At 37.1% G+C, this 18,224-nt stretch overlaps 1 protein-coding gene across 1 annotated transcript; it reads left to right on the forward strand.

Annotated features, from left to right (window-relative positions):
• Nucleotides 1-1,998: 1,998 nt before the first annotated feature.
• On the forward strand, nucleotides 1,999-10,162 carry LOC135789136 (synapse differentiation-inducing gene protein 1-like). Its single transcript, XM_065298786.1, has 3 exons — nucleotides 1,999-2,163; nucleotides 7,942-8,367; nucleotides 9,334-10,162. The coding sequence occupies exons 2-3, from the start codon at nucleotides 8,077-8,079 to the stop codon at nucleotides 9,484-9,486; spliced, it is 444 nt and encodes a 147-aa protein (XP_065154858.1). The 5' UTR covers nucleotides 1,999-2,163; nucleotides 7,942-8,076; the 3' UTR covers nucleotides 9,487-10,162.
• Nucleotides 10,163-18,224: the final 8,062 nt, after the last annotated feature.

Consider the following 18,224-nt stretch of genomic DNA (forward strand, 5'->3'; position numbering starts at 1 on the left):
CATTTTGATCCAGGTTTAAATCTTACAGTAAATCTAGATTATCTTTAATCCTGTTGCTCCATTACTTTAAACTCTGTTTTAAATCTCAGTGAGGGATTAACTTTAAACTTGCATATGAGGAGGTTTAAATATGTTTTTTTTACAATTAAATGTCTGGTTGAATGATTAGAAACACATACCGCGAGCTTGGTGGCGCTATTCAAAGATGCGTTTATTATAACGTCTCAACAAACTGTGTTTGGCAGCTCAAAAATATTATTAACAGCACCGCTGACAGCGATGCTCGTATGTGCTTCTCCTCTGTCACGCGCGCTCCAGTCAGGCGAACGACAGTGAATGATCGGACACATGGTGGCGCTTCATGACAAATGCGTCGACACATCTTTTTCATTATATCACAATATCTGAGCTTTGCGATATTTCCTGTCACAATATTTCTTGATCTGTTAATCAATACAGTTGTTTTAAAAGATTGTCAAATGTTTTTATATGAATCAGACCTTTAGATTAGCCTACCGGCGTATGTAGGTGATTTAAAATCAAAATAATGAAAAATTACATTACCTTTGCCTGCATAAACTGTTTATTTCCTTTTTGAATGACAACGTCAACATTGTTGCTGTTTATTAACACCGGAAAATTCAACATGGCGGACAAAATAAATCGCAGATAAAGGGTTTAATACAGTTTAAAGTTTTAATCTAAGATTTGTTAATCTGTGTTTAAATTTAAGTGGTGCAACACAACTCGAATTAAAATTAAACTGAGATCAACAAACCCTAGATTAGCTCTAAACTCTGCTTAATTTAATCCTTGTTGGTGCAACCCACCCTAAGTGTTTTAAATTAAATCATTTGAATCTTAAATTGGGTATTATTGTGCTTAATCCGAGACTAGTTGCATTTATGAATGTAAAACTTAAGATATAAAAAACGTACCAACATTTTTTTTGTAGTTGAATGTTTTGCAGGTAGTGGCTAGAAGGCATACAGCTACTGCCAACATCTCGTGAAATCTCGCCGGATGAACGCTGTTGTCATCCTCAAACCTAACCCAACATCTCGCGAGATTCCGCCGTAGCTGTATCCCCTCCTGCCTGTCCTGTTTGCCACTGTTTTTGAAGTGACGTCGATGCATACTCAATCGGAAGGCTGCAGCCTCAGGAGGTCGCATTTGCAGGCTGTCTTATTTCAGAATATTAACAATTATAAATTTGACTCTTTTTTTAGTCATTCGTAAATCGTTGTAATATGCTTATGATTTGGGAATGTAATGCTCAGTTGACTGAAATAAACCAAGCTTGATGACGTAACGTTATGCAGTCTGCATATGCGACCTCCGAAGACTGCAGCCTTTGCTTTGAACGTTTCCATGTGAATATTGAAAATTTATGTGAATTTTGTGGTATTGCCAAATAATCTGTCACTCATCTTTTTTTTTTTTTTGCCTATACTCAAAAATGTTTTGGGTAGATATAACTTCATTTCTAGGTTGTTTGGAAAATCTACAAATTGATCTGATGTAGTTTTTTCTTTGTAAAGGACAATGTTGATTCCAAAAGTAAGATGTGCTTCCTTAAAAAAAACTTTTTATTTTACTTGGAAAATATCACATTCATGTGAAAAAAAATGGACGAAAGCTAAGCCAAATTATGAACATTTTATAAAAGAAATTTAACAAAATGGTATTACATTAGACAAAATCATGAACAAAAAGGCAAGAAAGACCCATGAAGCTTTTTGTTACTTTAAATTGTTGTAACTTACCACTGGCATTTTTTTATTATTATTTAAAATTGTATGTTTATTTGATTTCTACTTGTTGCGAGTTAGCCTACATTTTCTGTAAAAAAAAAAAAAAAGACGGCAGCCTTTGGATTGAGAAACGGCCTCTATTACATAATTTCGGATATTTCCCCACCTCGAACAGGGAAATAACGTCGTATTAAGTACTTAGTATAATTAAACATTCAAAGTGTTCAGTAAGAGCACCATTCCAGACATTATTTCCGGGTTGAGGCAATAAACTCTGGGACGGAGCCAGACCGGAGCTGACCTGGTACGGATCCTGAAACGTGACTCCACTTCAGACGAGGCGTGGTGAATCTCTCTCGTGGTACTTACATGTCATCCGCCTGTCGGATCTTTCTTGCGTTGTATGAAGGTAAACACTCCTAACATCTTAAACGCAAGGTATTGATTTGTTTTGGAAGATTAACTTTTCCTCTTCTGTTCTTCATAAACCCCGAATGTATCACAAACTCAAGACGTTGCAAGGAGTTTTAATGGCAACACTTTACAAGTTCCACTGGACTCGAGTAATACATTTTATCACAAAAAATGCTAAGCCAAAATTACTTTAAAGGGATAGTGCACTCAAAAATGAAAATTCTGTCATCATTTACTCACCCTCATGTTGTTGTAAAATTTTGTTGAGTTTTTTAGTTTTCCTACTATGGGTTAGTTGTGTGCTTACCATCATTTATAAAATTTCTTTCTTTTTGTTCATAAGAAAAAAGAAATTCATAAAGGTTTAAAACAACATGAGGATGAGAAAATGATGACACAATTTTCATTTTTCGGTGAACTATCTCTTAAACTGTGTCCTAATTATCAGTGTGCATCAAAAAAGGGTGACACTTAAATTTGTGTGTTTTGTGATTTTTTAGTCATTGTATTAAAAAGGAGATATGTCCGGTGGTTATCCTCGGAAGGGTGGGGCTAATGGGAAATGTTTACTCTGTTTATAGGTTCTGGCTAGATGGGATACAGCTAAGGCCCCTGAAATGTTGGGTTTAGGGTTATGTTTGGGGGTAGAATTAGCATGAAAACAGCCCTCATCCGGTGATATATAAGATATTTTGACTGTAGCTGTATCCCTTCTAGCCACAACCCTGTTTATGCTGGCTTCAAGGGAAACGGGAGTCTGGACGCTGGTTCGGGTTGAAAGGAGTCGTTGTTACTGGAAGTTTTACGATGTGGGCATATACGTACAGTTGCCAAGTTATTAAACTCTAACAACATTCCTGAAATTCCTTAGCTTCCTTGCTTTTATCCACTACAAAGTGTCACGTCACCTCACCATTAATCATATTGACTAAATACTTGAATCATATAGATAACATATTTGACGTAGTAACTATACCTGTTTTTCCATTATGTTAATTGTAAAATGTTTGTTACTGGGACCAAAGCTCAATTTCTTGTTACTCCTCCCTTATGAACGCTACAGTTCCCCTCCCATTTGCCCCGCTACACAGCAAAATCACCAGTGCTAAATCAACACTGCTGGTGTATATAAGGGGACCACCAGGTCTGGTGTTACTCATACAGTATAAACACCAGCAGTGTTGATTTAACACTGCTGATTTTGCTGTGTACAATCCTCACCATATCCGACAAAGATCTATAGAAGAAAAAGCTTGAACTAGAGGACGGCCAGACGACAACAGATCACAAGGAAAAAAAGTACAGGCAGAAAATGGATCCCAGCTGGGATTCATCAGAGAAGTCGGGCTTTGCGCAGCCCGCACCTCCACCATACCAGGAAAATCAAGGATACCCTAATGCTGGATATCCGCCCCAGCAATATGGAACTCCAGGTGGCCAACCAATCCCTCAGGCCCAATATCCAGGACAGCCTCCGATCACTGTACAGCCGACAGTTTATGTGAGTCTCACCCCACTGGCAAATCCACTGCCGGATTACCTGGGCTACTCCATCTTTACCATGCTGTGCTGCTGTTTACCACTGGGTATTGCTGCTCTGATTAACTCCATGTCTGTAAGTATGAATTTTCTTATTTATTTAATTCTTAATAATGTGGAAATCTGCAAATAATTATTAAAAAATTTTTTTTTTGAAGTATAATATAATTAAACTACCGATTCTGATCATATGAACATATGTGGATTTAAATAGATAGATACACCCTTGGTATTTGCTAACACGAAAATAATATTTCCAAAAGGTTTGTTTGGATTCGTGAGCAAACAAACCTGCTTTCATTGCCATGTGAAAAACTGTTTATATAAACAAAGGTCATATTTTTACTACTACTATGGAGAATCAGTTGGAGCACTGAACATTTTATAATCATGTTTGTTGTGTGTCCATTGTGGTTAAGAGTCAGATTTTACAGTAAAATGCTTTTTTTACCAGGTATGTAGAAATCAAATGCATGAGAACATAAAAGGGAAATTATGAAAAACGGTTATTTCACTACATGTTTCACACTTGCTTTCACAGACTCGAAATGCCAACATGTCCGGACAACAACAAGTAGCGGAGAAAAGCTCCAGATTGGCACGCATACTTAACCACACTGCTCTTGGTTTGGGTATCACTTTCCTTGTAATTTATATCATCCTTGTCGTTTTCTACCTTAGACGTCATGCACGTGATTGAATGTAGTTTTCTTAAAATTATTTTTCTTTAAAAAAAATTGTTGGATCTACGTAATTTATGTACACCAGTTCAACATGATTGAATCAAGTTTTTTTAAAACTAAATTAATTTAAATTTATGTTAATTTAATTTTAAGAAAGCCTAATGTAAGAAGTTTTTTGTTCAGTGTGTAAAGTGACATAGCGATCAATGCAGTGTTTCGAATATGATGTTATTAAAATGTTTGATATTCTGCTTTTGAATGTAAAAGCTTTATGTACAATGGTGATTTTGTTTATGCTAAACATCAATGGGCGGTGCCATGCATATTACTAGTGAGGAATGACTTAACATGTTGACTCATATTGACTTCATTAATTCATTGGTTTATTTTTTTACTTAATTAAAAAGAGGGGTTTTACATTTTGTTGTGCTTTAACAGAATTAAACTTTTAGGGTAAATGAGACATTTCTTACATTTTATGAGTTTGGTGAACAAAATATAAATGCATAATATAATTTGCAGTATATTTTCATTATATCAAGCTATAACCATATGTAACTGGTTGGTTTATAGTCTAATATTATACTATCCTGTGCCAGAAATATTATCCTACTATTCTGTATGTGCTGTGTGCATTAATAAGAACAATAAAATCTCTAGTAATCATCAAGTGTTTGTTGTAAAAGTACGAGTTTTCATTTTTGAATCAAAAATTTTAAGAGATTTAAGATGCTTATATTTAGTGCAGTGCAGAAATACTTACATTTGAATCTATTTAAAGTCACAAAACTATTTAAATGGAAAGCTGTAAAAAATGTGAACATTGTGGTATTTTATTTTTTACAAATTTATCTGTGCGCTTTATTATATATATTTTTTTAATTCATTTGCCCTCAAAATCTTTAATCAAAAACCTAAATCTCCATCCTTTTTTGAAATGATCTCGCTTTACTTTCGGTCATATGGTATGGCAGTGACCCAACTTCTAACGATCCAATCAGTTCTCGATGGATGAATTCTTTTAAATGTTCCGTTCTTCCTGTGTTTTTGAAGGTTGGATTGTGTTTACAGTGTACAACATAACACGTGTTCATGTTTCACATGTAAAAAAAAAAAACGCATTTTTCACACATTTACTTATCTGTATACCGCTGCTTTTACTGTCCTAAAAACGGTTATAACAGTTCTGATTGTGTAGTTTGTTTAGTGTGTTGTGATTCGACAGCAGCTTAGCTTAGCAGAGCCGTTTGAGCCAGTGCTGGCGACTGACGTATTCCTGTGGGCGGAGTTTAGTCAAAATCTTATATTGAAGACATTCAACCGGGAAGTAGAGGGCTGTAGTCCAAACCGGCCGTTTGCTGTATTGAAAGGGGACTTCTGGTAAAGAAAATATATCGCCTGGCAGTGAACTTTGAGCTTTATCACTTTGCAGGTATTACTTATGCTCCAAGAGCAACATTAGACGCTAACTAAAGCTTGAGAAAATGGGATCACCTTTAACGTTTCAAAAGCCGTATTGCTCAGATATACGTCAACACAGGGAAAATCAGACATTAGCTACTTCCATTTCATGGCGACTTTAAAGCTGTAATCTGTAGTTTCTGCCTCTCTATCGCCATCTCTGTTTGAAATATAAAATTGCAGTTATTTGCGGAGTGATTTTCTGTATCGTCTGTTGTGTTTCAACCCGTTACTCTGTGCGGATAAATCTGATGTCTGTTATATATATATATATATATATATATATATACACACTCACCGGCCACTTTATTAGGTACACCTGTCCAACTGCGCGTTAATGCAAATTTCTAATCAGCCAATCACATGTCAGCAACTCAATGCATTTAGGCATGTAGACATGGTCAAGTCAATCTGCTGAAGTTAAAACCGAGCGTCAGAATGGGGAAGAAAGGTGTTTAAAGTGATTTTGAACATGGCATGGTTGTGGTGCCAAACGGGCTGGTCTGAGTATTTCAGAAACTGCTGATCTACTGGGATTTTCACGCACAGCTATCTGTAGGGTTTACAGAGAATGGTCAGAAAAAGAGAAAATATCCAGTGAGCGGCAGTTCTGTGAGGGCAAATGCTTGCGAGCTGATAGAAAGGCAACAGTAACTCAAATAACCACTCGTTACAACCGAGGTATGCAGAAGAGCATCTCTGAACACACAACATGCCGAACCTTGAGGCTGATGGGCTACAGCAGCAGAAGACCACTCCTGACAGATAAGAACAGGAAACCAAGGCTACAATTCATACAGGCTCACCAAAATTGGACAGTAGAAGTTGGAAAAACGTTACCTGGTCTGATGAGTCTTGATTTCTGCTGCGACATACAGATGGTAGAGTCAGAATTTGGCGTCAACAACATGAAAGCATGGATCCATCCTGCCTTGTATCAATGGTTCAGGCTGGTGGTGGTGTTGTAATGGTGTGGGGGATATTTTCTTGGCACACTTTGGGCCCATTAGTACCAATTGAGCATTGTGTATTGTTTCTGACCATGTTCATCCATTTATGACCACAGTGTACCCATCCTCTGATGGATACTTCCAGCAGGATAACGCGCCATGTCATAAAGCGCAAATGATCTCATGCTGGTCCTTGAACATGACAATGAGTTCATTGTACTAAAATGGCCTCCACAGTCACCAGATCTCAACCAAATGGAGTATTTTGGGACGTGGTGGAATGGGAGCTTCGTGCCCTGGATGTGCAGCTGACAAATCTATATATATATACCATGAAAGTCAATGATCAGTCAATGGTTAGTCCATGAAAGTCAATGGTTACCATCAATTATTAAAATATCTTTCTTTGTGTTCATCAGAAAAAGGAAATTCATACAGGTTTAAAACAACATGAGGATGAGAAAAAGAGGACAGAATTTTGGGTGAACTATCCCTTTAGTCCCTTTTGTCCTAATTATCATTGTGCTTTAAAAAAATCAGGGTGAAACTTTATTTTTTGTGTCTGTGTTTCTTCAGTCAGTGTATTTAAAAGGAGATATGTCCGCTTATCTTCGGAAGGGTGGGGCTAATGGGAAATGTTTACTCTATTTATGGGTTCTGGCTAGATCAGCTATGGCCCCTGAAATGTTGGGTTTTGGGGTAGGATTAGGATGAAAACAACTCTCATCCGGTGATATTTCAAAATATTTTGGCTGTAGCTGTATCCCTTCTAGCCACAACTCTGTTTATGCTGGCCTTCAAGGGAAACAGGAGGGGTCTGGACGCTGGTTCGGGTTGAAAGGAGTCGTTGTTACTGGAAGTTTTAAGATGTGGGCATATATGTACAGTTGCCAAGTTATTAAACTCTAACAACATTCCTGAAATTCCTTAGCTTCCTTGCATTTATCCACTACAATGTTTGATCTTTGTAATTCTTAAGTGTCACATCACCTCACCATTAATCATATTGACTAAATACTTGAATCATATAGATAACATATTTGACATGGTAACTATACCTGTTTTTCCATTATGTAAATTGTAAAATGTATTTTACTGGAAACCAAAGCTGAATTTCTTGTTACTCCTCCCTTATGACAGCTACAGCTCCCCTCCCAGTTGCCTGCTACAAAAGTAATCCTCACCATATGCAACAAAGATCTATAACAGAAAAAGCTTGAACTAGAGGACAGCCAGACGACAACAGATCACAAGCAAAAAAAATACAGACAGAAAATGGATCCCAGCTGGGATTCATCAGAGAAGTCAGGCATTGCGCAGCCCGCACCTCCACCATACCAGGAAAATCAAGGATACCCTAATGCTGGATATCCGCCCCAGCAATATGGCCAACCAATCCCACAGGCTCCTTATCCAGGACAGCCTCCGATCACTGTACAGCCGACAGTTTATGTGGGCCCCACTCCACTGGCAAATCCACTGCCGGATTACCTGGGTTACTCCATCTTTACCATGCTGTGCTGCTGTTTACCACTGGGCATTGCTGCTCTGATTAACTCTATGTCTGTAAGTATAAATCATTTTCTTATTATTTAATTCTTAATAATAAGGAAATCTGCATATATATATATATATATATATATATATATATATATATATATATATATATATATATATATATATATATATATATATATATATATATATATTTTTTTTTTATATATATATATATATATATATATTTATAGCTTGAACTATATATATATAATTATTATTTTTTTTTTTTTTTTTTTTTGAAGTATAATAATTAAACTATCGACTCTGAACAAGTATACTAAACTTGCCTATGATTAACCAATTTGGATCATATGAACATATGTGCAGAAAGATAGATAGATAGATAGATAGATAGATAGATAGATAGATAGATAGATAGATAGATAGATAGATAGATAGATAGATAGATAGATAGATAGATAGATAGATAGATAACAGTTATTTATGCTGTAATTGCTTCCTGATGCCACAGGCAATATAACATTTCTTTGAGAAAAATATAATTCCTTGATGTCTTCCTGATCACAACAAGGGGTTTTTCTTAGGGAGCGGTGACATGCCAAACCCACTGACATTTCACAAGAAGTCACGCAAGCATCATTAACCAGCTGTTTGGATTATAGTCCATAGAGGCTCAGTAATGTAATATCCTGTTTATCATTTATCAATGACCCTTGGTGTTTGCTTACACAAAAATAATATTTCCATAAGGTTTGTTTGGATTTGTGAGCAAACAAACCTGCTTTTAGTGCCGTGTGAAATACGGGTTATATTTTTACTACCACTATGGAAAATCATTTGGAGCACTAAACATTTTATATTCATGTTTGTTGTGTGCACATTGTGGTTAAGAGTCAGATTTTACAGTAAAATGCTTTTTTTTACCAGGTATGTAGATATCAAATGCATGAGAACATAAAAGGGAAATTATGAGAAACAGTTATTTGACATAATGTTTCACACTTGCTTTCACAGACTCGAAATGCCAACATGTCCGGACAACAACAAGTAGCGGAGAAAAGCTCCAGAATGGCACGCATACTTAACCACACTGCTGTTGGTTTGGGTATCACTTTCTTTGTAGTGTATATCATCATTGTCATTTTCTACGTTAAACGTGTACACTAAAAAAAGTTTTCGGGTTGCACATGATTTTTCTTAAAAAAAATTGTTGGATCTATGTAATTTCATTGTGTACACCAGTTCAACATGATTAAATCAGGTTTTCTTATAACTTAATTAATTTAAATTTATGGTAATTTCATTTTAAGAAAACCTAATGTAATCATGTTCAACCGATGTCCAGAAGTTTTTTGTTCAGTGTGTAAAGTGACATAGCGATCAATGCAGTGTTTTGAATATGATGTTATTAAAATGTTTGATATTCTGCATTTGAATGTAAAAGCTATATGTACAATGGTGATTTTGTTTATGCTAAACATCAATGGGCGGTGCCATGCATATGACTACTGAGGAATGACTTAACATGTTGACTCATATTGACTTAATTCATTGGTTTATTTTTTTACTGAATTAAAAGAGTGGTTTGACTTTTTGTTGTGTTTTTACAGAATTAAACTTTCAGGGTAAATGAGACATTTCTTACATTTTATGAGTTGATGTGAGGTGAACAAAATATAAATGCATTTACCATTTACAGTATATTTTCATTATAACAAGCTATAACCATATGTAACTGGTTTATAGTCTACTATTATAATATCCTGTGCCAGACATCTTATTCTACTATTCTGTATGTGCTGTGTGCATTAATGAGAACAATAAAATCTCTAGTAATCATCAAGTGTTTTTGTAAAAGTACGAGTTTTCATTTTTAAATCTAAAATTTTAAAAGATTAAGATTCTTATATTTAGTGCAGTGCAGAAATACTTACATTTGAATCTACTTAAAGTCACAATGAAATTGAAATGAAAAACGTATTTTTTTCTAAACATTGTGATAAGTTATCTTTGAGCTTTATTATTATTTATTAATTAATTATTGTGCCCTCAAAAACTCTTTAATCAAAAACACAAATCTCCTCCCCTTCTCGAAACGATCTTGCTTTACTAAGTTCATATGATATGGCAAGTTGGCGGGGTCTGGAAAAAGATTGCAGCAAATTGCAATGTGACCCAACTTCTAACAATCCAATCAGTTCTTGATGGATGAATTCAAGTCCAGCCGTACCTTTTAAATGTCCTGTTCTTCCTGTGTTTTTGAAGCTTTGATTGTGTTTAGTATGCAATATAACACGTGTTCATGTTTCACGTGTAAAAAAAACGAATTTTTCACACATTAAGTTATCTGTATACCGCTGCTTTTACTGTCCTAAAAACGGTCTGATGTCTTGCTTGCTCTATGAAGTCCCTCCTTCAGAAATACATATCGAGTTCTGATTGTGTAGTTTGTTTAGTGTGTTGTGATTCGACAGCAGCTTAGCTTAGCAGAGCCGTTTGAGCCAGTGCTGGCGACTGACGTATTCCTGTGGGCGGAGTTTAGTCAAAAACTTATATTGTCGACATTCAACTGGGAAGTAGAGGGCTGTAGTCTAAACTGTCCATTTGCTGTATTGAAAGGGGACTTCTGTTAAAGAAAATATATTGCCTGGCAGTGAACTTTGAGCTTTATCATTTTGCAAGTATTATTTATGCTCTAACAGCAACATTACACGCTAACTAAAGCTTGAGAAAATGGGATCACATTTAACGTTTCAGAAGCCGTTTCGCTCAGATATACGTCAACACAGGGAAAATAAGACATTAGCTACTTCCGTTTCATGGCGACTTTAAAGCTGCAATCTGTAGTTTCTGCCTCTCTATCGCCATCTCTGTTTATAATATAAAATTGCAGTTATTTGCGGAGTGATTTTCTGTATCGTCTGTTGTGTTTCACCCCGTTACTCTTTGCGGATGAATCTGATATATATAAAAGAAAATTATATTTAAATAAATACATTTGACCTGTAGGCCATTTTACATTTATGATGTGGAGCGCATATAGGTGCAGAAAACCTGGGTCTTTTATTTTGTATTTTGCACGTACGTTTCCTGGTGGTTTGTTCACATGACTATCATGGGTATTTACCTGGTAGTGTTTCCTGTTTTGTTTAGCGAGTGTTTAGGTGTGTGTGTAGAGAGGGGGTGAGTTGCCAGGAGTGTTCACTTTCTGTTGACCGTTTACGTTCATGTTTATACGTTCATACAGTAAGCTACATTTCTACCAACAAATGTTCCTGCATGGATGTTCTGTCTTAATAAACGTCTTTGGATTTTAAATGCATGGAAACGCGTCACAGATCTTTTCCAAGCGACCCGAGCTGATACCAAACGTGACACGATAACACTGTAGATCATTGATTGGTCTGAGAGAATCGTCATCAGCGTCATATTAGCTTTAGCTTACTGCTATCTTACTCTGTCTCGAGCAAACATGTTGTTATCTGTGCTCTGCTATAAGTTTCCAAACACCCTTTTAGCACAGGTTAAGAATCCGGGACACCATAACAGTTTTTTCCAGACTTGCAGTTTGTAGCGGCACATTCGCGACGTGCATGTCCGCATTATGTATGCTTAAATGCAACTTCAATTAGGCTCAGCGGAGCGGCGTCGACTGACGCCACGGGTCGGGTGTTTGAACAGAAACTGTCATGTGAGACAGAGGTAGTTATAAACACGATGTGAAAACATCTATTTGTTGTGGCCAATTTTAATTTTGTGGCAGACTGAGAAATAAATGAATGTATGGGAATGAACAACAACGCTCTCACTTGTTTGATGTCACAGCAGTAGGCAATGCAAATCGACACGCCTATAATCCCTCCCACTGCGAAGTGATACTAAACTCAATGGAAAAGCTAACCACGCCAAAGTGAGGTGAGCTGACCCGACCCAAACTAAACTAAACCGTGGGGTACTATGCAATGGAAAAGCGCCCTTAGTTACTTTAAAAAAGATAGTTCACTCAAAAATGAAAATTCTGTCTCATGTTTTTGTAAACCTGAATGAGGTTTTTTTCCTACAGTGAAAGTCAATGGTTACCATCATTTATCAAAATATCTTTCTTTGTGTTCATCAGAAAAAAGAAATTCATACAGGTTTAAAACAACATGAGGATGAGAAAAATTGACAGAATTTTCATTTTTGGGTGAACTATCCCTTTAACTGTGTCCTAATTATCAGTTTGCTTAAAAAAAAAATGGTGACACTTTATTTTTTGTGTCTGTGTTTCTTCAGTCAGTGTATTTAAAAGGAGATATGTCCGGTTATCTTCGGAAGGGTGGGGCTAATGGGAAATGTTTACTCTATTTATGGGTTCTGGCTAGATCAGCTATGGCCCCTGAAATGTTGGGTTTTGGGGTAGGATTAGGATGAAAACAGCGCTCATCCGGCGATATTTCCAGATATTTTGGCCGTAGCTGTATCCCTTCTAGCCACAACCCTGTTTATGCTGGCCTTCAAGGGAAACGGGAGGAGTCTGGATGCTGATTCGGGTTGAATGGATGACTGGATGTTTTACAATGTGGGCATATACGTACCATTGCTAAGTTCTTAAACTCTAACAACGTTCCTGAAATTCCTTAGCTTCCTTGCTTTCATCCACTACAATGTTTTAGCTGTGTAATGTTTAGTTTTTAATAAAAGTGTGTTTACTTTCACGCCACCTCACTTTTAATGATATTGACTATATACTTTGACTCACATGAAGTTATATATATATATATATATATATATATATATATATATAACACATATTTGACATAGTAACTATTATAGCTGTTTATCCATTATGTAAATACCTCTAATTGTATGATGTATGTTACTGGAAACCAAAGCTGAATTTCTTTGTTGCTCCACCCTTATGAAAGCTTCAGCTCCCCTCCCATTTGCCTGCTACCAAAGTAATCCTCACCATATGCGACAAAGATCTACAAAAGAAAAAGCTTGAACCAGAGGACAGCAAGACGACAACAGAAAATGGATCCCAGCTGGAATTCATCTGAGAAGTCAGGCATTGCACAGCCCACACCTCCACCATACCAGGAAAATCAAGGATACCCTAATGCTGGATATCCGCCCCAGCAATATGGACCTCCAGGTGGCCAACCAATCCCACAGGCCCAATATCCAGGACAGCCTCCGATCAATGTACAGCCGACAGTTGTTGTGGGCCCCACTCCACTGGCAAATCCACTGCCGGATTACCTGGGTTACTCCATCTTTACCATGCTGTGCTGCTGTTTACCACTGGGCATTGCTGCTCTCATTAACTCCATGTCTGTAAGTGTGAATAATTTTCTTATTTAATTTTTAATAATGAGAAAATCTGCAAATAAAATTTTTTTTTAAGTACAATAATTAAATTACACTTTAGATTATGAACGAGTTTATACTAAATGTCCCTATGATTAACAAACTCGGATCATATGAAAATATGTGCATTTAAATAAACAATGATAGATAGATAGATAGATAGATAGATAGATAGATAGATAGATAGATAGATAGATAGATAGATAGATAGATACAGGGGCGTCGCTAGATCCCTCCCTGCGGAAAAAAACAGCATACCAGCAAGAACAGCATATGTTGTGTTTTGGTGCTGGTTTGCTAGTGAACACCAGCTAAACCAGCATCAAACCTGCATCAGCACCAGCATTAGCACCAGCTAAACCAGCATCAAACCAGCATTAGCACCAGCTATACCAGCATTAGCACCAGCATCCCATGCTGGTCATACCAGCATATGTTGTGTTTTGGTGCCGGTATGCTGTGACCACCAGCTAAACCAGCATAGACCCGCATAATTCCCATGCTGGTTTGATGCTGGTTTTTTCAGCAGGGTTTTACTGGGGCACATGCCCCAGTGTAAATCTTTTGTGCCCCAGTGTAAATATCAAGTTTAAATTTTAGCAGTTAACTAGTGCAATCCTTTACAAAGAATTGCGGAAAAAACGGATCTCAATGCAAAGTAGTTACCCATTTTAGGCTTGTAAAGCGACGAAGCAGTCGCATTGACGCGTGCATGCACGTATCCATGTCCGCGGGCGTTTGCGTTCGCTGCGCTCAACCAAAAGGTGACGCCACGCGAGTGCTTATGAAAACATATCGAAACTAAAGTAAGTTTCTAAATAATAATGCTAATCTTATTTTTAAGATCTCGATCAGTATTGGCTTCTGTAGATGGACATAAGAAATGTTTTGTGCAAAGCAGGGAAAGGAAAGCTGAAAGGAGAGATGATGAGTTTAAGGGAGGTAAGACAAACTCCTCACCTTGTCAGGTCTCAAACATTAGGGATAAAATCTCAGGAAAACCTCTTGTCAAGTCTATAGAATTGCATTGTTGCTGAGAAAATCAACAGATGTAGTCTATGTGAAATTAATATTTAGTTTACTAAAATATTAGACACTAACTTACATAACAGTTAGCAGTAACTATGACTGAGATTATTTAGTATAGCAGTCATAAAATTACTGGTTTCTTAAAATATTCTTGTAAAAATAAGTTATTAATCATTGCTATCATTGTATAATGTAGAAAATATTTCTCTGCTGTCAATATTTCCAAACATGTTATGCCATTTATGCCTCCAAACATGTTAATAATGTTAGGTATGATAAAGATTACACTTGTATATTTTATCTTTCGCAGTAAATGTTTACTGTATAATAGTGGGTTAAGCAAAGGACATTGTATGGAAGAGTTGCACACTTCTTGCACACAGCAGGCTTTAAAAAAAGTCAGCAAAAATGGGGGGCCTGTGCAGTAGAGCTTTATGTCTAGCAACGCCCCTGGAGATAGATAGATATTTATGCTCTAATAGCTTCCGAATGGTAAATGCTTCCTAAGTGCCACAGGCAATATAAAATTTCTTTGAGAGAAAAACTATTCATTAACGTCTTCCTGATCAAAACAAGGGTTTTTTGTTAGGGAGTGGTGACATGCAATACCTACTGAAATTTCACAAGAAGTCATACAAGCATCATTAATGTATCCTGTTTATCATTTATCAATGATCCTTGGTGTTTGCTTACACAAAAATAATATTTCCATAATGTTTGTTTGGATTCATAAGCAAACAAACCTGCTTTCAGTGCAATGTGAAAAACTTTATATAAACAAAGGTCATATTTTTACTAGTACTATTGTAAATGAGTTGGAACACTAAACATTTTATAATCATGTTTGTTGTGTGCACATTGTGGTAAAGAGTCAGATTTTACAGTAAAATGCTTTTTTTACCAGGTATGTAGATATCAAATGCATGAGAACATAAAAGGGAAATTATGAGAAACAGTTATTTGACATGATGTTTCACACTTGCTTTCACAGACTCGAAATGCCAACATGTCCGGACAACAACAAGTAGCGGAGAAAAGCTCCAGAATGGCACGCATACTTAACCACACTGCTGTTGGTTTGGGTATCACTTTAGTTGTAGTGTATATCATCATTGTCATTTACTACATTTGGGTTACACATAATTGAATTAAGTTTTCTTAAAATGATTTTTCTTAACAAAAATTGTTGGATCTATGTAATTTAATTATGTACACCAGTTCAACATGATTGAATCAGGTTTTCTTAAAACTAAATTAATTTAAATATATTTCATTTTAAGAAAACGTAATTTAATCATGTTCAACCGAAGTCCAGAAGGTTTTTTTCAGTGTATAAAGTGACACAGCGATCAATGCAGTGTTTTGAATATGTTTTTATTAAAATGTTTGATATTCTGCTTTTGAATGTAAAAGCTTTATGTACAATGGTGACTTTGTTTATGCTAAACATCAATGGGCAGTGCCATGCATATGACTATTAAGGAATGACTTAACATGTTGACTCATATTGACTTGATTTATTCATTTATTTATTTTTTTACTTAATTAAAAAGAATTATTTGACTTTTTGTTGTGCTTTAACAGAATTAATCTTTCAGGGTAAATGAGACATTTAATGAGACGGTGAACAGAATATAAATGCAGTTACCATTTTTAGTATATTTTCATTATAACAAGCTATAACCATATGTAACTGGTTTATAGTCTACTATTATAATATCCTGTGCCAGACATCTTATCCTACTATTCTGTATGTGCTGTGTGCATTAATGAGAACAATAAAATCTCCAATAATCATCAATTGTTTTTTGTAAAATTACGAGTTTTCTTTTTAAATCTAAAATTTTAAAAGATTAAGATGCTTATATGAAGTGTAGTGCAGAAATACTTATTTGAATCTACTTAAAGTCACAATGAAATTGAAATGAAAAACAATTTTTCCCCCGAACATTGTGATATTTAAATTTTTTACAAACAACTTATCTGTGCGCTTTGTTATTATTTATTTATTTATTTAATTCATGTGCCCTCAAAAAATCTTTAATCAAAAACACAAATCTCCTCCCCTTCTCTTTACTAGTTCATATGATATGGAAGGTGGGCAGGGTCCGGAAAAAGATTGAAGCAATTTTTTTCAACTTTTCAAGCGGCAACGCGTGCGTCAGCCAATCATATCACCTCATGCAAATAACCTATAGGCAGAGCCAGGCAATTACGTTTATGGAAGACCGGAGCTTGTGTTGCGGCCACAGTGATTGGCTGTTGGCCACGCTTCAGACAAGCCTTCCGTTAAGCGTTAACGCTGACGGACCGTGTGAATGTGTCACAAGCCAGGGGCTGGCTGCTAGTGTTTAAGCCACGCCCCTTCTAAACTTCCACCTCGAGGAGGTCCCCAAAACCAACCCAATGACCAGACAACAACGAGTACAGGTAAGTATAAAAATATTCTTTATTTGTTTAAATAGTTAAAATATACGGGGGCTTGGGGAAAGGGGAATTAAAAACTAAAATCAGGATCTGCCCTCCAGGGGGCCACGGCCGAATGAATGCCAGAGGGAAGGGGGGGGGTTTGCGTCGGGGAACTGGCTCCCGCCTCTGGTTCCCTCTGCCCGTGGCGCGCTCCTCTTCCTTCCTCCGCGCTGGTTACAACTCCCGAGTAGGTATGGCTCTCTTCACAGCTCAGTACCTCGGTACTCACTCTGACTCTCTTTCTCTCCACAGACGGCTGCTGGGATACAGGGGCACAGTGAATCGATTTCAAGACTTCCTCTCACCTCTGTGCTGGTTACAGCTTCTGGGTAGGTATGGCTCTCTCTCCACAGCTTAACATCTCAGTGTTCACGCTGGCTCTCTTTCTCTCCACAGACGACTCTGTGCTGGTTACAGCTTCTGGGTAGGTATGGCTCTCTCCACAGCTCAATATCTCAGTGTTCACGCTGGCTCTCTTTCTCTCCACAGACGACTGCTGGGACACGGAGACACAGTAAATCGATTTCAAGGCTTTCTCTCACCTCTGCGCTGGTTACAGCTTCTGGGTAGGTATGGCTCTCTCCACAGCTTAATATCTCAGTGTTCACGCTGGCTCTCTTTCTCTCCACAGACGACTCTACGCTGGTTACAGCTTCTGGGGAGTTATGGCTCTCACGACTCACTCACTTCCACACACCGCCAATCGCACAGTTCTTCGCCGCCACTCTGTGATACTGTTAGACTGAAAACACACTACAGCATAATCGTACAGGTATTCTCTAGCGCCGTTTTTCCTCTTCGTCGTCCCGGGACGAGTGACTGAAGGCGGGGTTACGTCAGACAAGACACAGCACTCTCACTGCAATACACAGCATTACACAGCACCACTTCAAGTGAAAAATTCTACATCCAAAGACTCACCCACCACGCTCAGTGCACACAATAGACACCCGTCCTTTTCCACTTCGCTCTGGGCGAGAATAGGGAGATGGTAGACGGCCTAGTATTTGTTTGTTGTCGTCACTGTAGCTGCTTCCACACGAGAACCCTTCGGC

The sequence above is a fragment of the Paramisgurnus dabryanus genome, chromosome 13, assembly GCF_030506205.2.
Source record: "Paramisgurnus dabryanus chromosome 13, PD_genome_1.1, whole genome shotgun sequence".
In the NCBI taxonomy this organism is placed as follows: Eukaryota; Metazoa; Chordata; class Actinopteri; order Cypriniformes; family Cobitidae; genus Paramisgurnus; species Paramisgurnus dabryanus.

Coding starts and splice junctions, on each gene's coding strand:
- LOC135789136 (XM_065298786.1), top strand. CDS start 8,077: ATGGATCCCAGCTGGGATTCATCAGAGAAGTCAGGCATTGCGCAGCCC. Junction 8,368..9,333: donor CTCTGATTAACTCTATGTCT/GTAAGTATAAAT, acceptor TTGCTTTCACAG/ACTCGAAATGCCAACATGTC.